Source organism: Malurus melanocephalus, unplaced genomic scaffold, assembly GCF_030028575.1.
Source record: "Malurus melanocephalus ecotype Western Australia unplaced genomic scaffold, MMel_1.1 scaffold_167, whole genome shotgun sequence".
NCBI lineage: Eukaryota > Metazoa > Chordata > Aves > Passeriformes > Maluridae > Malurus > Malurus melanocephalus.
Window position 1 is genome coordinate 1,582,372 of NW_026623399.1, and position 22,090 is coordinate 1,604,461.

Sequence of the window (22,090 nt, forward strand, 5' to 3'; positions counted from 1 at the left end):
GGTTGGATGTCCAAAATTGGATGTATGTATTTGTGCTGAGGCTTTTGTGAAGCTGCTTAAGCTGAGAGAATGTGTTTGTGAAGGATGATTGTTTATTCATCCTTGAGTAAATCTTGCCTGCTTCACACAGGCCTGATGCTGCTGATACAAACGGATCTTGTGATCCTTTGTAATGCCAGGCCCTTTTTCCCTGTGGCTGTTACATGGCCAATTTTGGGTTTGTTTGTTGGTTTCTTTGTTGTGTTGCTTTTTTGTGTTGTTGTTTTTTTTTTTTTTTTTTTTTTTTTTTTTTTTTTTTTTTTTTTTTTTTTTTTTTTAACCAGCATTTATGTGTTTTGATAGCTCCATTTTGATAGCCATCACTGATTTAATCAATATTTTTTTAAAATATTTTTTTCTTGTTCTGAACTACAGTGCTTACTCTCATTTTGTTTTGATACTAGGGTTTYTTAAACTTAAATTAAGGAGCTCAACTAATAAAGGCAGTGAGAAGGAAAATCTTTCAGCAGATTTGACTTGATTGTCTTTTAAATTAGTGTAAGAAAAAGCAATTCATTGATCAAAGCTTGTAATTCTCTGAGGATTTACACAGATATGAATGAAATCATAATCATTTACAGGTCTTAAACCTGTATGTGATCTATAGTTTACGTGGCCAGTATGGTAACATTGATCTCTTCTCAGCAGTTGCCATGGTAACTTCAATAGTTCTTTATGAGTTTGAAATATTTGCAATTATGAGTAGAATACACAGGTATAACTAAATATATATGGGCAAAAATTTAACTACCATTTAAAGCAGTAGCTATGTCAAATATTAAGGGCAAACTAAAAAAAAAAAAAAATGTTTTTAACTTTTATTTTTATTACATGTATGCTTCAAGTTTTGTTCTCCAGTCACATTTCAAACTAGGCTGCTTCGGAAGTATGAGGTTTGGGACACCTTTCTGCTCAGATTATTAATTAATCTCTACTTCCTGTGWCTCTGCACCCTTCACACGAACCCCTCACAGAGGGTTCATGTGCTATTGATATCACCCCCGCTCTGTGTCATCTTCAATTGGGAGAATAGGCAGAAAGGTCAAAGATAAAAGCTGCTGAAATGTCAAGGATAAACCTGCAAGACATCCTTTCATTTTAAATACCCTTTGTTTCCAGATGTATGTTCAAGTTTTAAAAAAGAGGCTGTGGATGGCTGAGTAGGTGAAAAATAGCTGGAGATTATTTTAACCCAGCACTTCAAAATGTGTGCAGTTTGCTGTTCTTGCCTAGATCAAGATGAGCTAATAACAGATGTTTTTATTAGCATGAAAGAATAAGAACATAAACACTTACTCCAGTTGCAAGAGCAGGCCAATAGTATTTACATAATTTCTGTACATGCAGCTTCATCCTTTCCATGAGAATTGGTAGCCAGCAAAAACATGTTTGAGAGATACCTTGTTCACTCCTGAGTACCAGATTTTTTTTTTTTTTTTTTTTGCTATTTTCACACCGTGTTGCATATTTCACTTTGTGACACCCACAATTTCATGGTAAGTAAACAGCAGATCTATATGTGGCCATTGACAGTAATGTGCATCATTTTAGRAGCATTTTATGACCTGCCCAAATCCCTGCTCACTGTGCTATAATATTTTGGATCTACACTTTGCAGCTTGCATCTGTTCCCTTCGGTGTTTTCCTTTGTTTATATGCACTTTAGTTTGCAAACCTCATCACATTGCTAAAATGGGATCAAGGACATGTTTATTTAAGGAAAGAGCAACACTGTATGATGCTTCTACCTTTTATCACTTCACAGAAGAGGATCTCCATATTGGYATCTTGACTATTTATGATTTAATTTATGGTTGAAGTGCTGCAATATTTGCAATTGACTGGTTTCTTGAACAATTTTTGTGTCCTGGTGGTTATATATGCAGGATAACCACACTAACTGCATCAACAGGGAATACAATTTATTGTGTTCTTTTCACAGTTTTCAGAGCTGTTTTTCTCAGATTATTTTCTTTGGAAAAAACAAAAAAAAAATCCTCTCTTTTTTTCTCCACAGTCAATCACAGTTGTCCTGATGATCAGTTTAAGTGCCAGAATAATCGCTGCATTCCCAAGAGGTGGCTTTGTGATGGAGCTAATGACTGTGGTAATAATGAAGATGAATCAAATAAAACTTGTGCAGGTAAAAATTTTACTTGATTGTGCAAACAGGTTCTCTAATTTCCATTTCCATAAATAGTTCAGGACTGATTTGAACTGAACCAAACCAGTCTGCTACTGGTAGTTAGCTACTGGTAGTTAGTTATTTTTGACATTTAAAGTGAATTCAGATTTTGATGCCACTGAGGCTGGAATACAAATTATATTTTACTTAATCCATGTGCTCAACTGTGCTTTCCAATGTAATTTAGCACTTAATCTCTCCATATGGGTTGACTGTCAAAGCAATGCTCAGGTACAAACTTTGAGGGACAAATCTTTTCTGGCAGTTAGAATTTTGTTTGTTAACGTGTTGTGATGGGTGCCATATCTCCAGTAAATTTTATTTAATGCTGATTTAGTTCATGCATAATTAGTTATTCAGCTTCCATTCAGTACCTTGAAGTTTGTTTTTTGTTTGTTTTTTGTTGGTTTTTTTGGGGGTTTTTTTGGTTGTTTTTTTTTTTTCATTTCTGGGGTTTTAAGGAAATAGCAAGATGAAGATTGTTTACTGATTCCACTGTAGTAAATCATAGAGTTCCCAATCTGTCCTTTGCTTGTGTGAAAGTGATATTTAGTACTTGTTGTCAGACTACACTAAACAAATCTCCAATATACCAAATACCAGCCCTCAATAACCTGATGACTGTTTTGAACTGAAGAGCAGTGAAAGACAGCACTCATTTTGTATTGAAATATTCCCTCATGTCTTATTCTCTTGATATTCTTTGATATCCAACTGTTTGCTTGTACAGTGGCAGTCTAATTTGAAGACCTTTTTTTTAATCCCTGTGTCAGTTGGCTATGGACTGGATTTTGTATTCTTTTTTTTCCATTTATTCCTGTGGCAAATAGTATTAAGGTTTAAAAAATTACTTCTTTGAATTATTTTAAACTTACATTCCTCTTTWGTGCTTTGGGCTACTTCTATGAAGAAAAAGGGAAACGGTAGTTGAAAATAACAAATGAAGAAGTGTTCTTTCAGTTACTGGGGTTTTTGACCTATCAGCCATTTTTTGAAAGTGTAGACTAACATCCAGGTGAACTGTAAAATTCCAGCTTAAATWTGGAATCAAAATCTGTGTTGCTRTCACTGGCATTGYTAAGGGTTCACATTTTAARTAAAATTAAAAGTAATGACAGTTTTCTATGYTAGCTTTYTAGYWGCATTTTACTATTCATCAGCTTTCRAAGTAATTTCTGCAGYTGCATRGCACAAATTCTTTTAGTGACCCTTATTTCTTGAGGAGAAGGGCATGCATTGATTCCTTTAATGGATGATTGCAGTTAATGTTTGCAAAGACAAGGATTCTAAGAGCAGTGAGGGCAGGCACATCACACACAGGCTCATTCCCGTTTTCCTGGGATTTCATAAGATCAATCTTCATGTTATGGAATACAATTTTTTTAAGATTCTAACATTTTTATGCCATGATTTTTGTTTACTCCAGCCGTTAGTGCTGTTTTACCCCACATTAATGCTCCTCTCACCACCTAGTTTTTCACAATTACACACAAAACCTCTGGTGCTTTTATGAGGAAGAAACCACCAAGATTTCCACATGACAGAGGTAAAACAGAATCCTGCAGGCGACCTCGATTTTCTCTGAAATCAAAGGAGGTGAATGATGTTTGGTCAGAGCAGGGGAAAGGTTCAGAAGGCCAGGAGGTGCCCTCCAGCCCTGCAGCTTCTAAAATCAGACACACACCGAGAAACCTAACGGATCGAGTCCATTTCCCTTGTATTTGTGGAGTGTTTTGTCTTGACAGCAAGAACGTGTCAGGTTAATCAATTTTCTTGTGGGAATGGACGGTGCATCCCAACGTCGTGGTTGTGTGACCGGGAGGATGACTGTGGAGATGGAACCGATGAAATGGCATCCTGTGGTAAGTGGATTTTTAATTTTTGGTGGGAAAAAAATTGAAATTATTCTGTGAAAAATAAAGCGTGTAAGGATCTCTTTTCATGCGAACTGAACTGATAATAGTATTTCTGAAACGGCAAATGGAAATTATTTGATTAATAAATAAATCCAAAGCAAATGCAGCATTTTCTGTTTAATGAGTTTTTAACTACAATAGCAAATATGCAGATCAATCAACACTTTTTTTTAATTTACAGCCCATTATCAAATGCTGTCACCCTCAAAAATTATTCTTTATCTCTGCCACATACCTCTCCACATGGGCCCCTTCAGCATATTCTAGATGTCAATAAAATCAGCCTGTTTCAAGCCTCAACAGAAGGATATTTGATGTTGTATTTTTTCAGGAAAAACACCAAAAATCCTTGGTTCTATCATGAGAGAGTATCAGCAGCTGTGCTGACTGCTGCTTTSCTGAGATACTGCAGAGAGGGCTGTGCTCTCTCTAATCAGCTGCTTCCAAACAATTAAGGATTTTAATAGTCATTTGTTTTGCAGGGCACTGGTAACTGCTGTGAGTCTGAGAGCAGAAGGGTGAATGAGCTGTCTGCAAATGCAGAATCATGGAATATGATGTACTGCAAACTAGAATCACTGAATGGTTTGGGTTGGAAAGGACCTTAAWGATCATTTTGTTCCAAYCCCCTGTCATGGGCAGGGCCATCTTCACTAAACCAGAGCTCCATGCAAACTGGCATTGAGCACTTGCAAGTATAAATAGTCATTAAATGAGTAAAAATAAGAATATTATTAAGGTAGACTTCTAATTGCCTTGYTTCAAATCAAGTAAGTTCAGTTGTGTACAGAGTTGGGATGAGTGATCCCAATGGATTTGTGTTTGCAATCCCTAAAGTCTGAACTCCCTGTGTAATGGCACAGCATTGGCTCTCAGTGCTGAMCAGTTCCTCTGCCTGCCCCTCGTGTTCTCAGTCACATCAGCASCTCACAGATGTTCCTGGAACCTGTCTRAGTCCTTCCCATGAGCTCTGYTCAGTAKCCYCTCAKCTGATCTGGAATAATTYTTCAGATCTTTTAATCAGGATTTATTTCACTTGCTGTTTTTCTGTTTAGCCAAGYTTTTCATGTATTTCATGTTTTGGAATCTTGTTTCATTATCCTCAAGCATTGTAGCTGTGCAAATATGTCAAATACTTTTTTTTTCATCCTGCCTTATAATTTGACGGCTGATGGGCATGCTAATGGCATTTATTTACCTGCTCTGTTTAGTGGGAATTATTTCCTTCTCTGAAACAATTTCACATTCTTGTATCCATGAGGACAGCAGAAAGAAATGAGATTGTCTACACCATGGAGAGACTTCACTGAGAGCTCAAGGATCACCTTTCTTGGTTTCTCTGTCCTCAGGGCAGTCAGGACAGGGCTGGGGGTGGATCAGCTGCAGGATCTGCATCTCTGKTCTGTGAAATAGGAAAGGACCATAGGGACAGCAAGGGGAAGTGTTGTGTGTCCTCTGGGACGTGAGCAGGATCTGTGGATAACAGTGAAGGCTGGGGTAACACTGGAGATATTCCAAAATATTCCTGGGAAGGCTGAGGTGGGCTGGGAATCACRAGGTGTCTGATGGTGGTGGTGGTGAGAGTAATCACAATTCACTTTAATTGGTTTCTGTCCCCATGTACAGGTCTTGGGTAGACAGATGAACATGAAGAAAGTGAAGGCATTCATGCATAGAAAAGAGGAGAATTATGTTAAATCTACGAGTTAAACTTGGGGAAAAAAATATTTGAAAAACTGAAATTAAAAGTGCTTTCAGCTTTTCTTGAAGCGCATGAGGCGTATATTGTGTTTAGGAGCAACTGCAGTTGCACACTTCCATTATTTTTCTCAGAATAGATTTTTGTTGTCTCTGGGATGTGTCCCCCCAGGAAAACAGTTTTGTTTTGTTTTTTCGCGGGGTTTTTTTTTGGTTTTTTTTTTTGTTTTTTTCTTGGCCAAAACTGAAAAAAAATAAAACCAAAAAAAGGTGATTTCATTTTTGGTCCTAAGAAAATTTTATATTTTTGTAGCATGTTTTAAAAGTTTAGAAAAACTCCGAAGTATTTTCCAAAGTGTTTAGCAGATTAATAATAAATGCACACACCTACTTACATTATTTATTTTAGAAGAAAAAGAAGTCTGAAGAAAATCAGATTATATTTAAATTACTCTATGCAGAAACATATTAGATAATAATAAAAACRAATACCTGTGTTCAATGCAGATGATCCTTTGTGTATGATATTGTCTCAGATTTCTACTACTTTACTGGAATGCTTGGAGGAATTTCTTGTAAAGGCTGACATTTTAATTTTGGATTTTATTATGCCAGCGTAGAGTAACTTTATTTCTTGGCTGTTGTTTAGCTTGGTACTTAACCTTCCCATTTTATAGTGTTCCATTTCCTGGCTCTTACTGGCAGTGCTGCTGCAACTGGAGAACCCTTAGGTAAATAAGCACATGGAAAATACAGTTTGTATCAGTTATCAGGCCATAGTTAATCTTAAATATTWACATGGTTAGAGGGAAAACCAGCCCTGGTGTGATGGGAATACAAGTTCCATGCCATTTGTCACAGAATAATGAATTTCATGGCCCATGGTGATGAAAGGTAGGGTTTGGGCAGTATTTTCACATAAAACCTTTTTTATCTTTTCTCTTTGTTGTCTCACCTTTTTCCCCTCTCCAGGTTAAGTACCTGGAATCTTAATCCTGAGATTACTGCAATCAAAGGCAGTATATCCTGGCCACTCCAGTATGAATTGAAAATAGGAAAAAAGTATCTAATAGAGGTATAGGGTCCCATGTGATGTTCCATTTGTCAGAGTATAAAGAGTAAATGTCTTTTGGTTCTTTTGTACCTACAGATTAAATAGAAATGTCCTGTATTTAAATGCAGTTGTATAAAGAGTTTGGTTAGAAATCAAAATCAAATGAAAACTAAATCCATCAAAAAARCCTGCAGAAGATCATCTGGGTCAGAGATAACCTACAGTTTCTTGTATGATCACAGACTTGATCCTCTRTCTTCACAACTGGGAGCCAGGGAGCTCAGTTTGGTATTTTTTAGCAATAATTCCCTTCACGTTCTTTGGACACTGATAGGATGCTAGGTGCTTTTCTGATCCTACTTGTGCTTATTTCTCATTTATCTTTTTTAAACCTTTTAAAGTTTTTTGGGTTTTTTTTTTTTTTATATTTTCTTTTTGGCATCTCACCTTTTTCCCCTCTCCTGATTAAGTACCTGGAAGGTGCAAATGTTTGCTACAACACACTTGTGTAATTTATGCATATAGGAAAGTGGCAGAACATTACTGAAGGGATTGTACATTAAGTAGTTTTTATTTCTTTTTGAACACTTTCACAGAATTCCCAACATGTGAGCCACTCACTCAATTTATCTGCAGAAATGGAAGATGCATTAGCAGCAAATGGCTCTGTGATTCAGGCAAGTACCAAGTCCTCTACATCTGAAATTAATTTGATGGGTATTACATATACAATATTTGGCTGAAAGAGCACATATTTGAATGTTAAAATGAATCTCCTTTTGGAGCTTGTGGTGTGGGAGTGATGTCACTCCACTCCTAATAGCATTGKGTTGGTCCAAAGCATTTGGTGTTGCTATAATTTCATTTGTCCTGCAGGAGTTTGTAGCTGTAAATGGAAAAATTCCCAAAATTATCGCAGTRTGCTGACTGAATTTCTGTGCATGGAGACCCTTTAGAGTGTACCTAACATATTTATCTTCTTCCTCCCTCGATTACCACGATYAAATTACAGGAATTGCCTTAAGACTCGTGTAATGACTACAACATTAGAGTAATGAGAAACTGCAGTTCACGATTATTTATGTGCTTTCTCCACTTTGCACTATTGTAAGCACGTGGAAACAAACTTTAATACTATTAAAGTTATCAGGTTATCATGGTTTTACAGAACCAGATGGAAATTATCAGGTTTTCATGTTTTACATGAAGCTTTTTGGGTCTAACTAACTTAGGTTATCACAGAGAATAAAGTAAACCCACGGTGTTTGGAAGTCTCTGTAGTAACCCACAGCTAAAGAAATTAGGAAAATCCACAGCCTTCTCACGCTTGCTGGTGCCTCTGATTGAATAATTATCCAAAATGACAGAGTTGAATGCTGTTGGTAAATAAGTTTTAAGGTATTGCTTGTATTAGAAATAATTGTACAACATGCATGTGGGCTGAGAACATACTCCTTTATTTACCGTATTTTCTTCTTGTATTTTTTAAGATATTTTTCCCTCCTTACATTTTTTATTTATATACTTTATATTTTTAAATAATTTAAAATATTTTAAAATATTGACATTTTCAGATGACGACTGTGGCGATGGAAGTGACGAGCTGGGCTGCGTTCACTCGTGCTCTGCTGATCAGTTCCGGTGTCACAATGGCAGATGTATCCCCAGCCACTGGGCGTGTGATGGTGACAATGACTGTGGAGATTTCAGTGATGAAACCAAAACAAACTGCAGCAAGGAAGGTTAGATTCGTGTTTTTTTTGTTTTTTTTTTTTTTTTTTTTCCTTCCCATGTTATAATATTTACAAACACAGAGAATAATTTGTTATAAATACCTGACCTTCAGCCAGTGGAAAAAGAGAAGATGCTTTTACCTTGGTAAAATGGGAAATATGTCAATGTGATAAGAGAAGTGTATCATGGAAGAGGATTGCATTTGAAAACAATGGGTATTACAATGAGATAAGTTTTATAGTTTTATTTTAGTGAATTATGCTAGATGTGGTGTTTGATTACAGAGATGTGTGCTGTTSAGGTGAAGAGACAGTAAGAAGCATTCTTTAAAGTATTGATATTTTCTGTTTTTTCTCATGCAGTGGAACAGTAATACTCTCATTTCTGTGTGATCCAAGTCTCTACCCCAAGTTTTTGGTTTTGCTTTCTTTTTTTACATGAAAGCATTTTAACAAGCTACAGTCCCATTTAAATCCCATTGATTTTATTTATTTGGGTGGAGAGAGAAGGGAAGGATGTCTGTAGCAAAGGATAAAGAATAATAAAATCAGAATGAAGGAATATRTTTCACATTTTTCTCATTTTTTTCCACAACAAAGTAATTGTACACAATGCTATTTATACCTTTTCATAAGTTTATCTTCTAAATCTAGCTTCAGACCATACAAATAACTGAATTATCAGAATGCCAGCATAAGTGAAGCCCTTATTTTTTTATGTATTCACAAAAACAATATTTATGTATATCAAAATTATTAATCTGGAACTGAACAACCCACTTTTACCGCTGTTCATTTCAGTTTTGAAATKTAAATCCTTGCTCCAACTTTTTATGATGGAACATAAGAATGAAGATTATGTAGGGAAAAACCCAACAAAGCAATATTAAATAAAATAAAGTGTATATTTATAAACAGTGCTATAAGAATTTGTTCAAATAATGTTTTTTGGTACAAGCAGGAAAGTGTAAGTATGTCATTACTTTAAAGTTCWTGTTATTGTTATTATGTTATTAAATAATAGAAATACAGTGGTAATAGTCTGGGAAAAGCAAGAATAAAATTGAAAAAGCCATAACCTAGAAAGTGCTTAGAGAATTATGCATGTGATGAATAATTAAAATCACATGGTAATTATTCTTTGAARCAGTCAGCACTGATTCCAGGGCTGTTCTGCGTGAGCTCCTTGCAGTGGAATTTGGAGCAGCCACAGCTGCTCTGCCAGGGCTGTGACTGCTAAAACCAGGCAGCTGTGGGGGCCTTGTTAGAGCACAGGTGAGACCTTTCAAATTGTGAATTAGGAGATGGACCTTGCTGGGTAAAAGGAGAGAATGAGAAGGGAGGAGGAGAGAAAGCAGCTTGAGTATTATACACAGGGCTTACAGAGCAYCAGGAAATCTTCACCAGCCTTAGTCCTCCTTACAGCTCCAAACTCAGTCCTGTCTGACAGATGTGGGAAAAAAAAAAGAAATAAAAAATGGTGTTGGCTGTGAGCTTGTGGTGAAGGGGAGAGTGAAGGAACTGAGCAGGAGAAGGAAGAATTTGAAGCTTGTGTTGGAGTGATGAGTTGTAGGATGGAATAGGGCATTTTGAATGTTAGACTTGGAGACTCTGATTTTGGTTAGGAAGAGGATTTTAAGTCGGTGTAGATTTAGAATGGAAAACAACCTCACATCAGCAAATTCTTCAATGTAATTCTTATTTTTCTAAGAAACTCCCTCTCCTGGAAGGTGCAGCGGGAGAGAATTTCAGTGCAGTCCTGATGGGAACTGCGTTCCTGAGTTGTGGCGCTGTGATGGGGAAAAGGACTGTGAAGATGGGAGTGATGAGAAAGGCTGTAATGGAACTCTGMGAGTGTGTGATGAGAAAACAAAGTTCTCCTGCAAGAGCACAGGTAYGTTCTTGCAAATGCATTTTCCTCTCACTTACTCTGTGTCTCTTTGTATTGTTTGATCACAGATCTCCTCTTTCAATAATGCTTTTGATGTTTATTACTTTTGAGGTGAGGTTACTTATGGTATTCCTAATAGGAAATAATATTGATTTTCATGCCCTCTTTTCTGATTTACAATAGAAAATGGATGAGTTTTGAGATTACTTAAAGCCAAAACCRCTCTCTACAGTAGTACATCACACCMAATACTTAAGTATAGCATCTAYTAGTACTCTAAAGTTCAGGGGTTTTCTTCTGTKTTCCATTTTGGGCCCTAGAAGTGAGTTGAATAAAACGCTATAAAGCTCCTTGAATACTTCCAAGAATTAGAAATGCAGCACTGGAAATTTGAAGTGTAGTATTGGAAGAAAAATACAATCTTTGAGAAGGTTTAAAATCATATTTTTCCTCTAAATCTGCTTTACTAAAAGGTGTGAAAAAATTGTGGCAATCATTATATGAGGATATTTTGCAAAGGTGAAATACAGCTGCCATAATAACAGGAAATAGCAAGGAGTTAATTTTAGGATAATTGCCTGGATGAGCTGTYTGTTCAACAGAGAGCTAGAATCCTGTTCCAAAGTCCACAGTGTAAACTACATTGCCTCATTATTGACTTCCCTGTGTTTGCAGTCGTGTGTAAGGAGGGCACTGTCTCAGGATGAAAGGTGATTTCTCTGGTTGCCAGATAGAAATACAACAACAATAACAACAACAAAGAAAAAAAAAAAAAGATCAAATATTTGCTAAATTCAATGGTTTATGGCTTTGATTTGGAGGAAAATGCAATCGTGCTTATTTGTTGTGTGGAGACACCACTTGAGCAACCAGTTATGACAGCCATAATGCGTTTTTCTGTCGTAATTTTCTTTCCATCAGTCCTGGAAGGAGCAATGTGGTTCTGGAGGAGGCATGTTGGTAATTCACGTAGGAGAAAACAGAAAAGGCATATTTTTGTTTAGCTTTGTTTTCAGTTTGTTCCATGTGRTTTGGACAAAGGAGTAACAAAGGGTTTATGAGAAATAGTCATTGGAACATTTCAGAAGAAATGGATTTTTTTCTCTGTGCATGATTCTGAAGAAATAATGCTGTCTGGCTTCCAGATGTATTACAGTTKTTCAGATCAGGGGGTATTGGTTAATTCTCCCCTTAGAGGTTGGCTGGTGGTGACATCTGATACAGAATGTGATGGTTCTGTGTAGGAACATGAGACTGGAGTGAGCTGAAACAGCCAGTACTTTGGGAGGGAAATGGCAGCTGGTGAGAATAGTAACAGTGAGATAGTTCTGCCCATTTTTTGCTTATTTTTTTTTTTCATTTTATGTCAGTAAATAGCAGCTGCAGGGTCTTTCCTCATTGTGGCTTTTGTGACTTTGGTTAATGTGTGACATTGCCATGGGCGTGAGTGCCGAGCTACAAAACCAGAATTTGTCAGCATTCAGCCAAAAGGCATTTTCCTGCTTAGAGGGATGGTGATCTCAAGAATCCATCATATCCAGCTCCTTTTCCAATATTCAGTTAAGAACATATGACAGAGGGTATTCTTTAACTTACATAGATGGCATTTTGTTATTTACCTCTAGTAGCTGAACATTCTATTCCAAACAAGTCATATAATTATTTTGGATATTGAATTACTTCTGCCATATGTCTCCCTAAAAATATTTTTTTGTTGAATAAACAAATACTTTTATTTCTCCTCTTGCATATCATCCATTGTTCATGGTTTTACACCTTTAGTATTTTTGTTGGTCTCACTGGAACTGGGCAGTTCTTGAGCTGCAGTATCCAAAGTCAGCCAAAATGCTTCAGGGTACTTGAGCAACCAGATTTCAGAATTGCTTTTGTAATTTTTTTTCAAAACATCTTGTGTTTGTTTGTAATGATRTGTGATGAAAAATGTACTAGAAGTTGCACAGCAGAAGCATGTGAGAAGCAGTGATTATCTGATTGAGGTTGACTACTCCTGGGCTGCTTCTAGCCAATTATTTTTCTGTTTTTAAGTTAGATTAGGCTTCTTTTAAACTAGACTAGACTAATTTTAATTGTACTAAGATCCAATTTTCCATTTTAAATTGTGATTCTGTTCTCCCAAAATYATTACAGGCATGTACTTCAGCTCAGTTTTATGTCCTACATAAATTCATTCTCTTTATTCCATCTCCCTACTTTTCAGTTAGCGGTGCTACACCAACAGCAGAATCTGTGCAATCTCACTTAAAATGTCATCTAATTACTCTAATGATCATAATAAAGTACTTCTGTGAAGACAAATGCAAAAGAGCCATGTTTAGTAAGCRGTACATCTGTTTATTTGTCATGCTTACTGTTCTTTTTTTCAAGCAGCAGTTAATGGTTTTGTACCATTTTTGATGCTACTCTGTGTACTATTATACTTTTTTTTTTTCCTTACATTTAATAATATATGGGGGGCGGGGGGGAAGTATGAGGATAGAAGTAGTATTTCTTTGGAATGGAAAGTAAGGATGTATGTAGAGGAAATCCAGTCAATGGGGGCTCATCACAGTGATACTGGAAGAACATAACAACAGCAGCACTGGTATTGTCTGGATGGGGATTGTCAGATTTTCCTTGTCCAGATGTAGGAGTGTGACAAGTGGAAGGAAGCTGGTGCTGAGCAAGGCTGGGAAGGAAAGGTTTCCCAGGTACATGATGAGCAAATTGGTAGTTTTGTCCTTAGTTCATGGTATCAGTTTTCTGTGGTAACAGCTCTCTTCTTTAGACCCATTTTTCTTTCTCCTGTCTCATGCAGGAGTCATTTATAAATATCTCCTTTCTACTAAAAGCTTTGAATACGAGAAATTACCACATTGTTGAAACAATGTGATTCAGTCTGAGTCCCAGGTGTGTTCTACAGGACAAGTGAGATCATTGGCCATCACAACATTTTGTTAAAGGTGTCAGATTGGARTGTTCTGTAATGTTGATGGGAATGAGCTTGAATCCATTCTATGGGTTAGGAAGGCATTACATTACAGCTTTAGTCAATAAGAATTAGCTGTAAGTGGAAACAGTGCAATTAATGCTCCACCAAAGTAGTTTTCCTATGATTGAATATGTAATCAGTCAGGAAAAAAAAAAAAAAAAAAACCTCCTGGGTTCAGTACCTTGAAAAAGACTGAATGGGTATATAAATAGTTAATTCTGTTGTACTTGATAATATTTGTAGGAAATAAAAAGACATCAGAAGAGCATTTGGACCAGGCTTTCCCACATACTTGTTGCTCAGATCTTCTGTTGCACTGTGCTGCACGAAAGAGCTTTGGAAAAGGGCAGACATTTCTGTTGAGGCAATTAATTTATGATGGAGTTTTACTAAAAAGGTTCCTGGAAACCAGAAGTGTGAGTTTCACTAAGGGGCAATAAAGGAAAAATATTTCAGTGAATTTAAAGTAATGATTTCAGGACAGTCATAATATTTCATTAAGTCCATCTCTTTAGAACCTTGGCAGAGATTAATTCCTTGAAAGTATATTCTACTTAAGAACATGTCACATCTATCATAATGAAAGATGAATCTTTCATTAYAAAACATATCTTCACTAAAGTACAAGAAAGGCAGGGAAACTGATTTTCTCTGTAAACATTTGAATGCATAAAAGATTAAAATAACAGATTAGGAGCTCTACTGGAAGCAACTTCAATTTACTTTGGGTTATGGTTGGTTTGGTTGATGTTGGTATTTTCCATTAGCTTGAATTCTACTGCTGTGCTGTAATAATACATAAAATCAACGATCGTTCAAGATAAGAAAGAACAGGGACTCTTTTGAAACACTTGTGATTGCATGTAATGATAAACTGCATACMTAGCATGCCTACAATTTTGTTTCCTTGTGTCTGTGTAATTGTGTCTTTTGAGTATGGGATATTTGGGACTTGGGCTGCTGAAGAAAAGGGTGGAGTTTTTTTTCATTCTAATTGGCACACCTTATTGTTTGTGGTCAAGCTGATTTTGCACTGGTAAAATGATGTTCTGTTGTTTAAACTGACACTCAATGTAGAATGATCTTGAAGTTTTACCTCTTACATTTCTTCACCAAAAGTTAAAATAGTCTCACATTTGCCTTGTGAGTGCTGAAGAATCATATTTTTTTTCAGTGTTCTTGTTTCACTGTGTTTTATCCCATTGACTTTCTGTGAGGACATCAGCATTTTTTGCATCAAAAGGAAACTGAAATGTCAAACCAAATGCATTAAACTAATCTCCAACAAATACTTTCAAAGAAGATTGAAATCTGATATTGTATGAACAGGGAAAGGAGGGCAGAAAGTCATGTCAGTTCATGCTGAGCAGGTTTGAACTTTGGAATGAGCACATTGTCAGTCAGTGCCTGGGCACCCACCAGAACTTCTATCAATGTAATTCTCAGGATCTTCTTTCCGATTTAAATTGATTTTCTCTGCATAATTAATTTATGGGCAAAGAAACCAAACCTTCTTCTAGATCAGCTTCATAACCYATGGTTCTGTCTGTTCCCTCTCTATTAATTGGAAAATAAAGTAAATGACATTTCTGTTCAGTCTCGGTGTTATCAGAATTTATAACCAACCCCTCCTGTCAGTTGGTAGCAAATTTGTGTCTCTGAGTTGAAATATAKGTTGGGACAGGAGCACACAAACACCTGTAGGTCTCAGCATTCACAATCTCGGCTCTTTTCATTAAAATCCCGGGCTTTGCTGATTTTAGTTTAAAATGTCTTCGTTTTTTTAAAGATTAAAATCCCTTTTTTAATCAAGAGGCTGTCGTGCATCTCTAAATGTTGATGGTCAGCACGAGTTTTTTTTCCTCCCTTTTTGAGAACTGAAGTGAATGCTGATTTGACAAAACTGAAATCATGTAAGAAATTTCATCTGCTGTAGTTATTTTGCCTAAAAGCTGATAATTTATCTGACATCATTGAGGAATAGGTTGTTTAAACTTCCTATAAAGATTATTGCTTTTCAACCCATGCTAGTTAGAGGTCATACATTGAAACATTGGTCCTATGGAGGGCTTTTTGGGGTAGAAGATAAAGGAAGAGGGATGAAGAAAAGCAGAAATTAAAAGTCATTATTTTTTTTTTAGTATTATTTGGTACATTTAACAGATTATGAGAGTGTGTCCTGCCTGTATGCAGTTTTGTTCAGCACAGAAATGAGTAGGATTGGTGTTGTTTGGAAAATTAGATTGCCAACAGTGCTGTGGATGATGCTTCAGAGTGTAAGTGCAACATGGTTTCCTTCTGCTCATCAAAGAGGAAAGTACTATTAAAATAATAATTTAAAAAAAAAAAAAGAAAAAAAAAAAGAAAAAAAATCTGTATATTGTTTTCAAGGTTATTTTTTTTCCTCCTAAAGTTTGCTTCCAGTCTGATTTGCTGTGTTTATTGTCTCTTTTCCCCAAGGGAGATGCATTAGCAAAGCGTGGCTATGTGATGGCGATATTGATTGTGAGGATCAGTCTGATGAGGATAATTGCGAGGGCTATTTGTGTGGACCACCAAAATACCCTTGTGCTAATGATACCTCCATCTGCCTACAGCCTGAGAAGCTCTGCAATGGGAGAAGAGATTGTCCTGATGGATCTGATGAAGGCGATCTTTGTGGTACTTCTTTTAGACACCCTTTTCTGATTGCTCATGGTGCTGCCTGTTGCAATAATTCCTTTTAAAACAAAGGCTCACGTGTTATTTGCGCTGAAATTTTATCRCTGTGGCCTTTGTGAGGGTTTTTGTTTTGATAAAATCATACTGRGTTTATGCTTGAAGGATTAGTTTTCCTCAAATAAGGGACAACCTAGTTCCTTAGGGAACCTCATTTTCCAACCCCTTGAAATATTCCTGGAGGTGAACCATATAAAGGGCACTGGTGTGTAGGAAAGGCTTTAAGCTCATTTGCAGTTCTCTCCAACTACAAAAGCTTGGGTTCATACCATGGAATGGTTTGGGTTGGAAGGCACCTTAAAGGTCATCCCATTCCACCCCCATTCCATGGGCAGGGAAATATTCTGCTGTCCTAGGGTGTTCCAAGCTCTGTCCAGCCTGGCCTTGGGCACTTCCAGGGATCCAGGGGCAGCCACAGCTTCTCTGGGCACCCTGTGCCAGTGCCTCATTAACCTGAGAGCCAAAAAATTATTCCCAATATCAAATCTAATCTATCCTCTGTCAGTGTGAAGCCACTCCCTGTGTCCTGTCCTTCCATTCCTTGTCCCAAGTCCCTCCCCACTGTCCTGGAGCCCCTTTAGGCCTGGGAAAGGACTCAGAGGTGTGCCTGGACTCTTTCCTTCTCCAGGCTGAAGTTCCCCAAGTTCTCAGCCTCTTTCCAGAGCAGAGGTGCTCCAGCCCTCAGAGCATTTTTGTGGCTTTCTCTGCTCTTACTCCAAAAGATCCCATCCTCCCCATGCTGCAGACCCCAGAGCTGGATGCAGCCCTCCAGGTGGGGTCACACAAGAACAGAGGGGAAAATCTCCTTCCTTTGGGTTCCAGCTTAATTTGGTGTAGCCCAGGACACATTTAGCTTTCTGTGTTGCAAGCTCACATTTCCAGCTCATGTTGTGCTTTTCATCCACCTCCTCCTTCTCAGGATTTCTCTCAATATATTTTTTTTCCCAGCCTTTATTTGTGTTTGGGATTGCCCTGATTCAGTGCAGATCCTTTTACTTGGCCTTGTTGAACTCCAAGAGGTTTGCACAGGCCCCACCTTTCAAGCCTGTCAAGGTCTCCCTGGAGGGCATCTTTTCTTTCCTGAATCCCCACAACTCTCATCTCAAACTTGCTAAGGGTTTTATCACTGTCCATGCCACTGATAAAAATATTAAACAGTGACAATCCCAACTGTGGCTTCTGGGGATCACCACTTGGACATGGGTGATGCTAAAATCTCGAAATGTTGAAGTAAAGCTACCAGATGAATGGTTGCACATCAGATAATTTTAAAAATAAATACAGAAATCTGKTTTAGAAATATAAAATCTTGTTTGCATGTCTTGGAGGCCTTTTTAGGTGTTGCAGTTRGCTTTAAGTGTATGGGACATAACTGATGGCCCTTGCAGCCCTTAATTATTTTYATTCCGTGTTCTTTCAGACGAATGTTCACTTAACAATGGTGGATGTAGCCATCAGTGTTCTGTGGTTCCTGGAGGAAGAATTGTGTGCTCCTGCCCTGCAGGATTCAATCTTACTGCAGACAACAAAACTTGTGAGGTTATGGATTACTGTACCAAGCACCTGAAGTGCAGCCAAGTCTGTGAACAGCACAAAAATACTGTCAAGTGCTCATGTTACGAAGGCTGGAAGCTCAGCAAGGATGGAGAAAGTTGTGTCAGTACTGGTAAGCTGAAATTCAGTGCAAATTCAATATTCAGGACTTTAATTGCTGTTATGGCCACTTACTGAGAGCTTATTTCACTTTTCTGGGTAAGAAATACAGGCTGGGGTTATCCAAGTGTGGGCCTGAGGGCTCATTAAAACTGTCCCTATTCTTGATGTACAAAGAGGTATTGAAATATTAAGTTGTTGCTGACSTGAGAATGTTAACACCAGATGTTTCCAGGAATGTTAATACAGTATAATTCTGAAATTGTTTGAAGTTTTATACAGTTTTTCATGTATAGTTAATATGCACGGGATATATGTACATATACACATATATTCTTTATGGGGGATTTACTATGCATTTTTAAGAAATGGATCAATCATGCTATTGATCAGTATTGGCTGAGGGTTCAGAAGGTTAATTTTGAATGTGCAATTATGTGCTGCCTGTTAGCAGATTCCAGATTTAAACTAATTTTTTTTCCCCTAAGGCATTGTGGTGCTTGTTTCTTGACAGCACTAAGAGCCTGCTCAGCTCACTAATCAACATGAAAACCAACATGAGCCAAAACAGGAGAGGGGAATGTATCCCCCTCGTTGTTCACTATTAATAAGTACTGAAGCATAAATTAGAAGCGTTGGTAGGGATGTGTTTTTCAAGTGCAGTGTTGTGTGTAAAATAGTAATTCATATATGCGATAAAAACTGACATCACACCTTTACCTCCCCATCAGGCACCTGAAAATGGTGTTGAGTTTGCTGTCTAGATTTTCATAATTCAGCTCAGGATTCTTTGATAATTCTATATTATCTTTATTCTTTGATAGAGTCTTAGCAATTCTGAACAGAAATATGTGCCACATTGTCTATTTCATAATTCAGTAAATATGATTAAGTTATTTTTTATTTATTCTTACTCTGCAGTGATTGCTGTTACAGTTCTTGCTTTGTGTCAGTGCCTTGGTCTGATTCTCAATGATTTTTGATCAATCTCATTTGCTATACTATGGACATTTGCAGTAAAGTGCATTCTTATTGGGTTAGAGAAGTGAAAGGATTAAAAGCGTTTAAGACAGTGTTATATACAGTGTATATACAACTTATATGAAGAAAGCTTGMAACAAAGTTTAAATTTGTTGAAATGACCAATATTTGGAAACTAAACARGAAAAAAAGAATGTGAAATATACTCACTTGGGCTATACAAGAAGAAAAATGAGACTAGAGTTTGAGTTTTTCTTAAGCCCGTGAGATATTTCTGGTTAATGTTTACTGATGTTGCTGAGGATCTGAAGTTACAAATTGATTTTTTCCAGATTTTTTTTCAAATAATGTTATACTAAATATATGATCTGAGACCTGTGATGTCAGCTGATATAAAGAAAAATGATACCTGTCTTTACAAACTGTAATGTCACTGTCCTAATGCCATCAAAGCTGTGACAAAATTATTCCAGGTTAAATATGTCATATGCTTTTAGAGTCACTAATCATCTTGGCCCTTTCCAGTTTATTTAATTCAGAAGGCATGAGAAKTTCTCTGGAGGACAGATCCTCTGGTACTTCAGTTGTTGACAAGTGTGAAGGGCATTTTAGGAAAGTGAGAACAATTTTGGTTCCATTTGTGAATCTGTGAGGCTCAAAATGTYCCTATCATTTAAGTCTCTGGGCATCAGATAGTGAATTAATTTAGAATGAAGAAAAAAACTTTAATATATTACTATTACAAGTAAAGTTCCAAGTGACCTTATGAAGATAAGCTGTCCYCCAAATGCCAAACTATTTCAATAATACCAGTTGTTATGAAGTAATTCTTAGAACAGCCATAGTGATTTAAAATGCCTTGAACCAGGAGTAGGTGTGTATTCTATTAGAACAGAAACTAATAATCTGTTTTCCAGATGAGAAGAAAATTACTCAGAAAATGATAGCGTTGCCCTTTAGCCTTTTTTTTTTTTCTTTTCTATCTGAAATAGCATTTTCCTGTACATAGGAAACATTTCACAAGTACACAGCAATAGAATGTAAAGTTAGTGTGCAGCACATTTTTGGAATATTGTAAAAAGATTTATTTATGAGCCCATAAAAATGGGAATAGAAATGCTGAAAATGCAGTAATTGCGTAATTCTAGCTTTTTGTGCTGATTGCATATCAGAACCAAAACGTGTTTGTCAGAGGATTCTAATGAATTGCAAGAGAAATATAATTAATTACAGAGTAATGAGTATATAGACTTAAAATGCTTGAACTGAGAAATTCTTCTCTTTCTAGATTCTCTTTCAAAGCCTTTCGCAGTTTCCACTGTTTTCTCTTTTTTTCTACTTAAGTTATTTTCATTTCTTGAAGGTTTTCAGTGTTGTCTTTCTTTTCCTTCAGAGTTTGTTCAATTTCCATGTCTCATTTTCATCTCATTTTCTTTTTGCTGTTCTGGCATTGTTACATTACTGACTTCCCAAACGCTAAATGTTTCCTTTACATTTAAATTTGTATTGATTGCCCCAAGAATATGTTACAGAGCTCCATTATTCCAGTAGAAAGTCAATACAAATTATATGTTTTCATACTCATGTTCTGGTTTCCCTTGGAAAACATTTCAAAATAAGTTGTGCTGATATATTGCACTTGCTCTTTTAAATGATAATAACCATTCAGGGGGAAAAAAATACTGTTCTTAAAAGATATTTAAATTTCATGTTTACATTCAACCTTTCAGACTTTGTTGTAATAAATGTTAGATGAACTGAGAAACACTTAGCTTAGTTTAAAATTGAATGTCAGCCTTTTCTAAGCAGTGGGAACTCTGTTCATATATCTATATGTATGTGTTTGGAAAAGAGGATGATGTGTCTCTATGTTTGATCTGTCTTAGTTGGTTTGAAATTCAATTTTGTTATAATTTCCAGATATCTTTCAATACTAAAATGCAGTGGGGAGTAGTCCAATCCTCTCTGAGCAGTGTCAAACTTTTAATGGAGGTTTTCTTCAGAATCTTTATGAAGTTATGTTTTTTCTTTGAGGTAATTTTCATAAAAGCACAGTGTAGATTGCTTGCTGTGCTGCTGTTGTTAGAGTAAGCTTCAATCAAACTACAAGCTTCAGTTAGATTTTTTCCTAAGAAAGAATTTTAAATTTAACCCATTGGAAAATGTAAAACATTATTCTTTATGCAGTCTTTTTTATGACATTGTTTAGGCCGTTTTCTTCTATCAGAGGGACTTTTTAGAGCTTATTGTGAAGTTAATACTTTGCATCATATATTTTATACACTAACCTTTATAGTAAAAAAAATCTGATAGAGTTGATGATATCAGAAAGTTCAGAAATGTAGGATTTTTCTCTAATAAATTGTTAACAGTTAGTTTTCTTCAAGAATGTAGAAGTCCTAAAGAATGTAGTCAATAATCATTATACTAATTTGAGATGTTCCAAAAATGCTCGTAATCAACTTGCAGAATAAAAAGTATTTGCTCTAAATTTCTAGAAGAGCAATCAGGAAAATRACACCAAAYTTTRGGTTTATCAGGYRATGAAAGYATAYTWWWAWWWAAAAAAAAATTACTTGATTCAACCTGAAAATTCCAATTCACTCTAACGTAGCTCATTTTATCGAGCCATTGAATGATCGGGGTGTGGAAGGAAGATCAAAGCCAGGCTAAAACTGCCATTTTTTCTGCTTTCTGAGACCTTCAAGACTCCTTCAGTGGTAAACTCCAAGTTTCCCAGGGGTGAGATGTTTTGTTGCCTCACTCTCCTTAAGATTTTTGTTTTTCTGCTCTTTCTGTCTTCCTGGTCCAGTTTAAGCCTTTAATCCTTGGCCTACTTGTCATTTATACAGAAAACAGGATTTTTCCCATTTTCAATTCATAAGCCTTTCATGTCTTGGGGGAATTTCATGCTATTCCATTTTTTTTTTAGACTAAGCAGCTCCAAATTGTTCCTTCTTCCCTTGCAGACCATAATTTTTAGAACTTTTGGAACACCTGTTTGTTTCCTCTTGCATTTCTGTATTGATTCTCTCTTCTTTAGGAGCTGTGTTCAAAGGAGGGTGTTGTAGGGTGTTGTCAACCAAACTTAGGGGAAGGGTTTTGTCATATTTATTTCAAGGGTAAATCCTATCAAGATCCCATTTAATTCTTTCTTAAGTAATCTATGGTGCAAATTATCCTTATCTTCAGATAAGTAGTTCTTGTACTTTGAATGAAAAGATCCCAACCCA

At 36.4% G+C, this 22,090-nt stretch overlaps 1 protein-coding gene across 1 annotated transcript in view; it reads left to right on the forward strand.

Moving 5' to 3' along the window:
- Positions 1-17,889, forward strand: part of LOC130577103 (low-density lipoprotein receptor-related protein 1B-like) — a gene marked incomplete at its 3' end in the record, with an annotated part of 422,888 nt that extends 404,999 nt beyond the window's left edge. The window contains exons 17-23 of the mRNA XM_057372230.1: positions 2,057-2,182; positions 3,970-4,086; positions 7,489-7,569; positions 8,467-8,634; positions 10,337-10,519; positions 15,966-16,166; positions 17,644-17,889. Coding sequence (XP_057228213.1) covers positions 2,057-2,182; positions 3,970-4,086; positions 7,489-7,569; positions 8,467-8,634; positions 10,337-10,519; positions 15,966-16,166; positions 17,644-17,889 — 1,122 coding nt within the window. The remainder of the gene's footprint in view (positions 1-2,056; positions 2,183-3,969; positions 4,087-7,488; positions 7,570-8,466; positions 8,635-10,336; positions 10,520-15,965; positions 16,167-17,643) is intronic.
- Between the last annotated feature and the right edge of the window lie 4,201 nt (positions 17,890-22,090).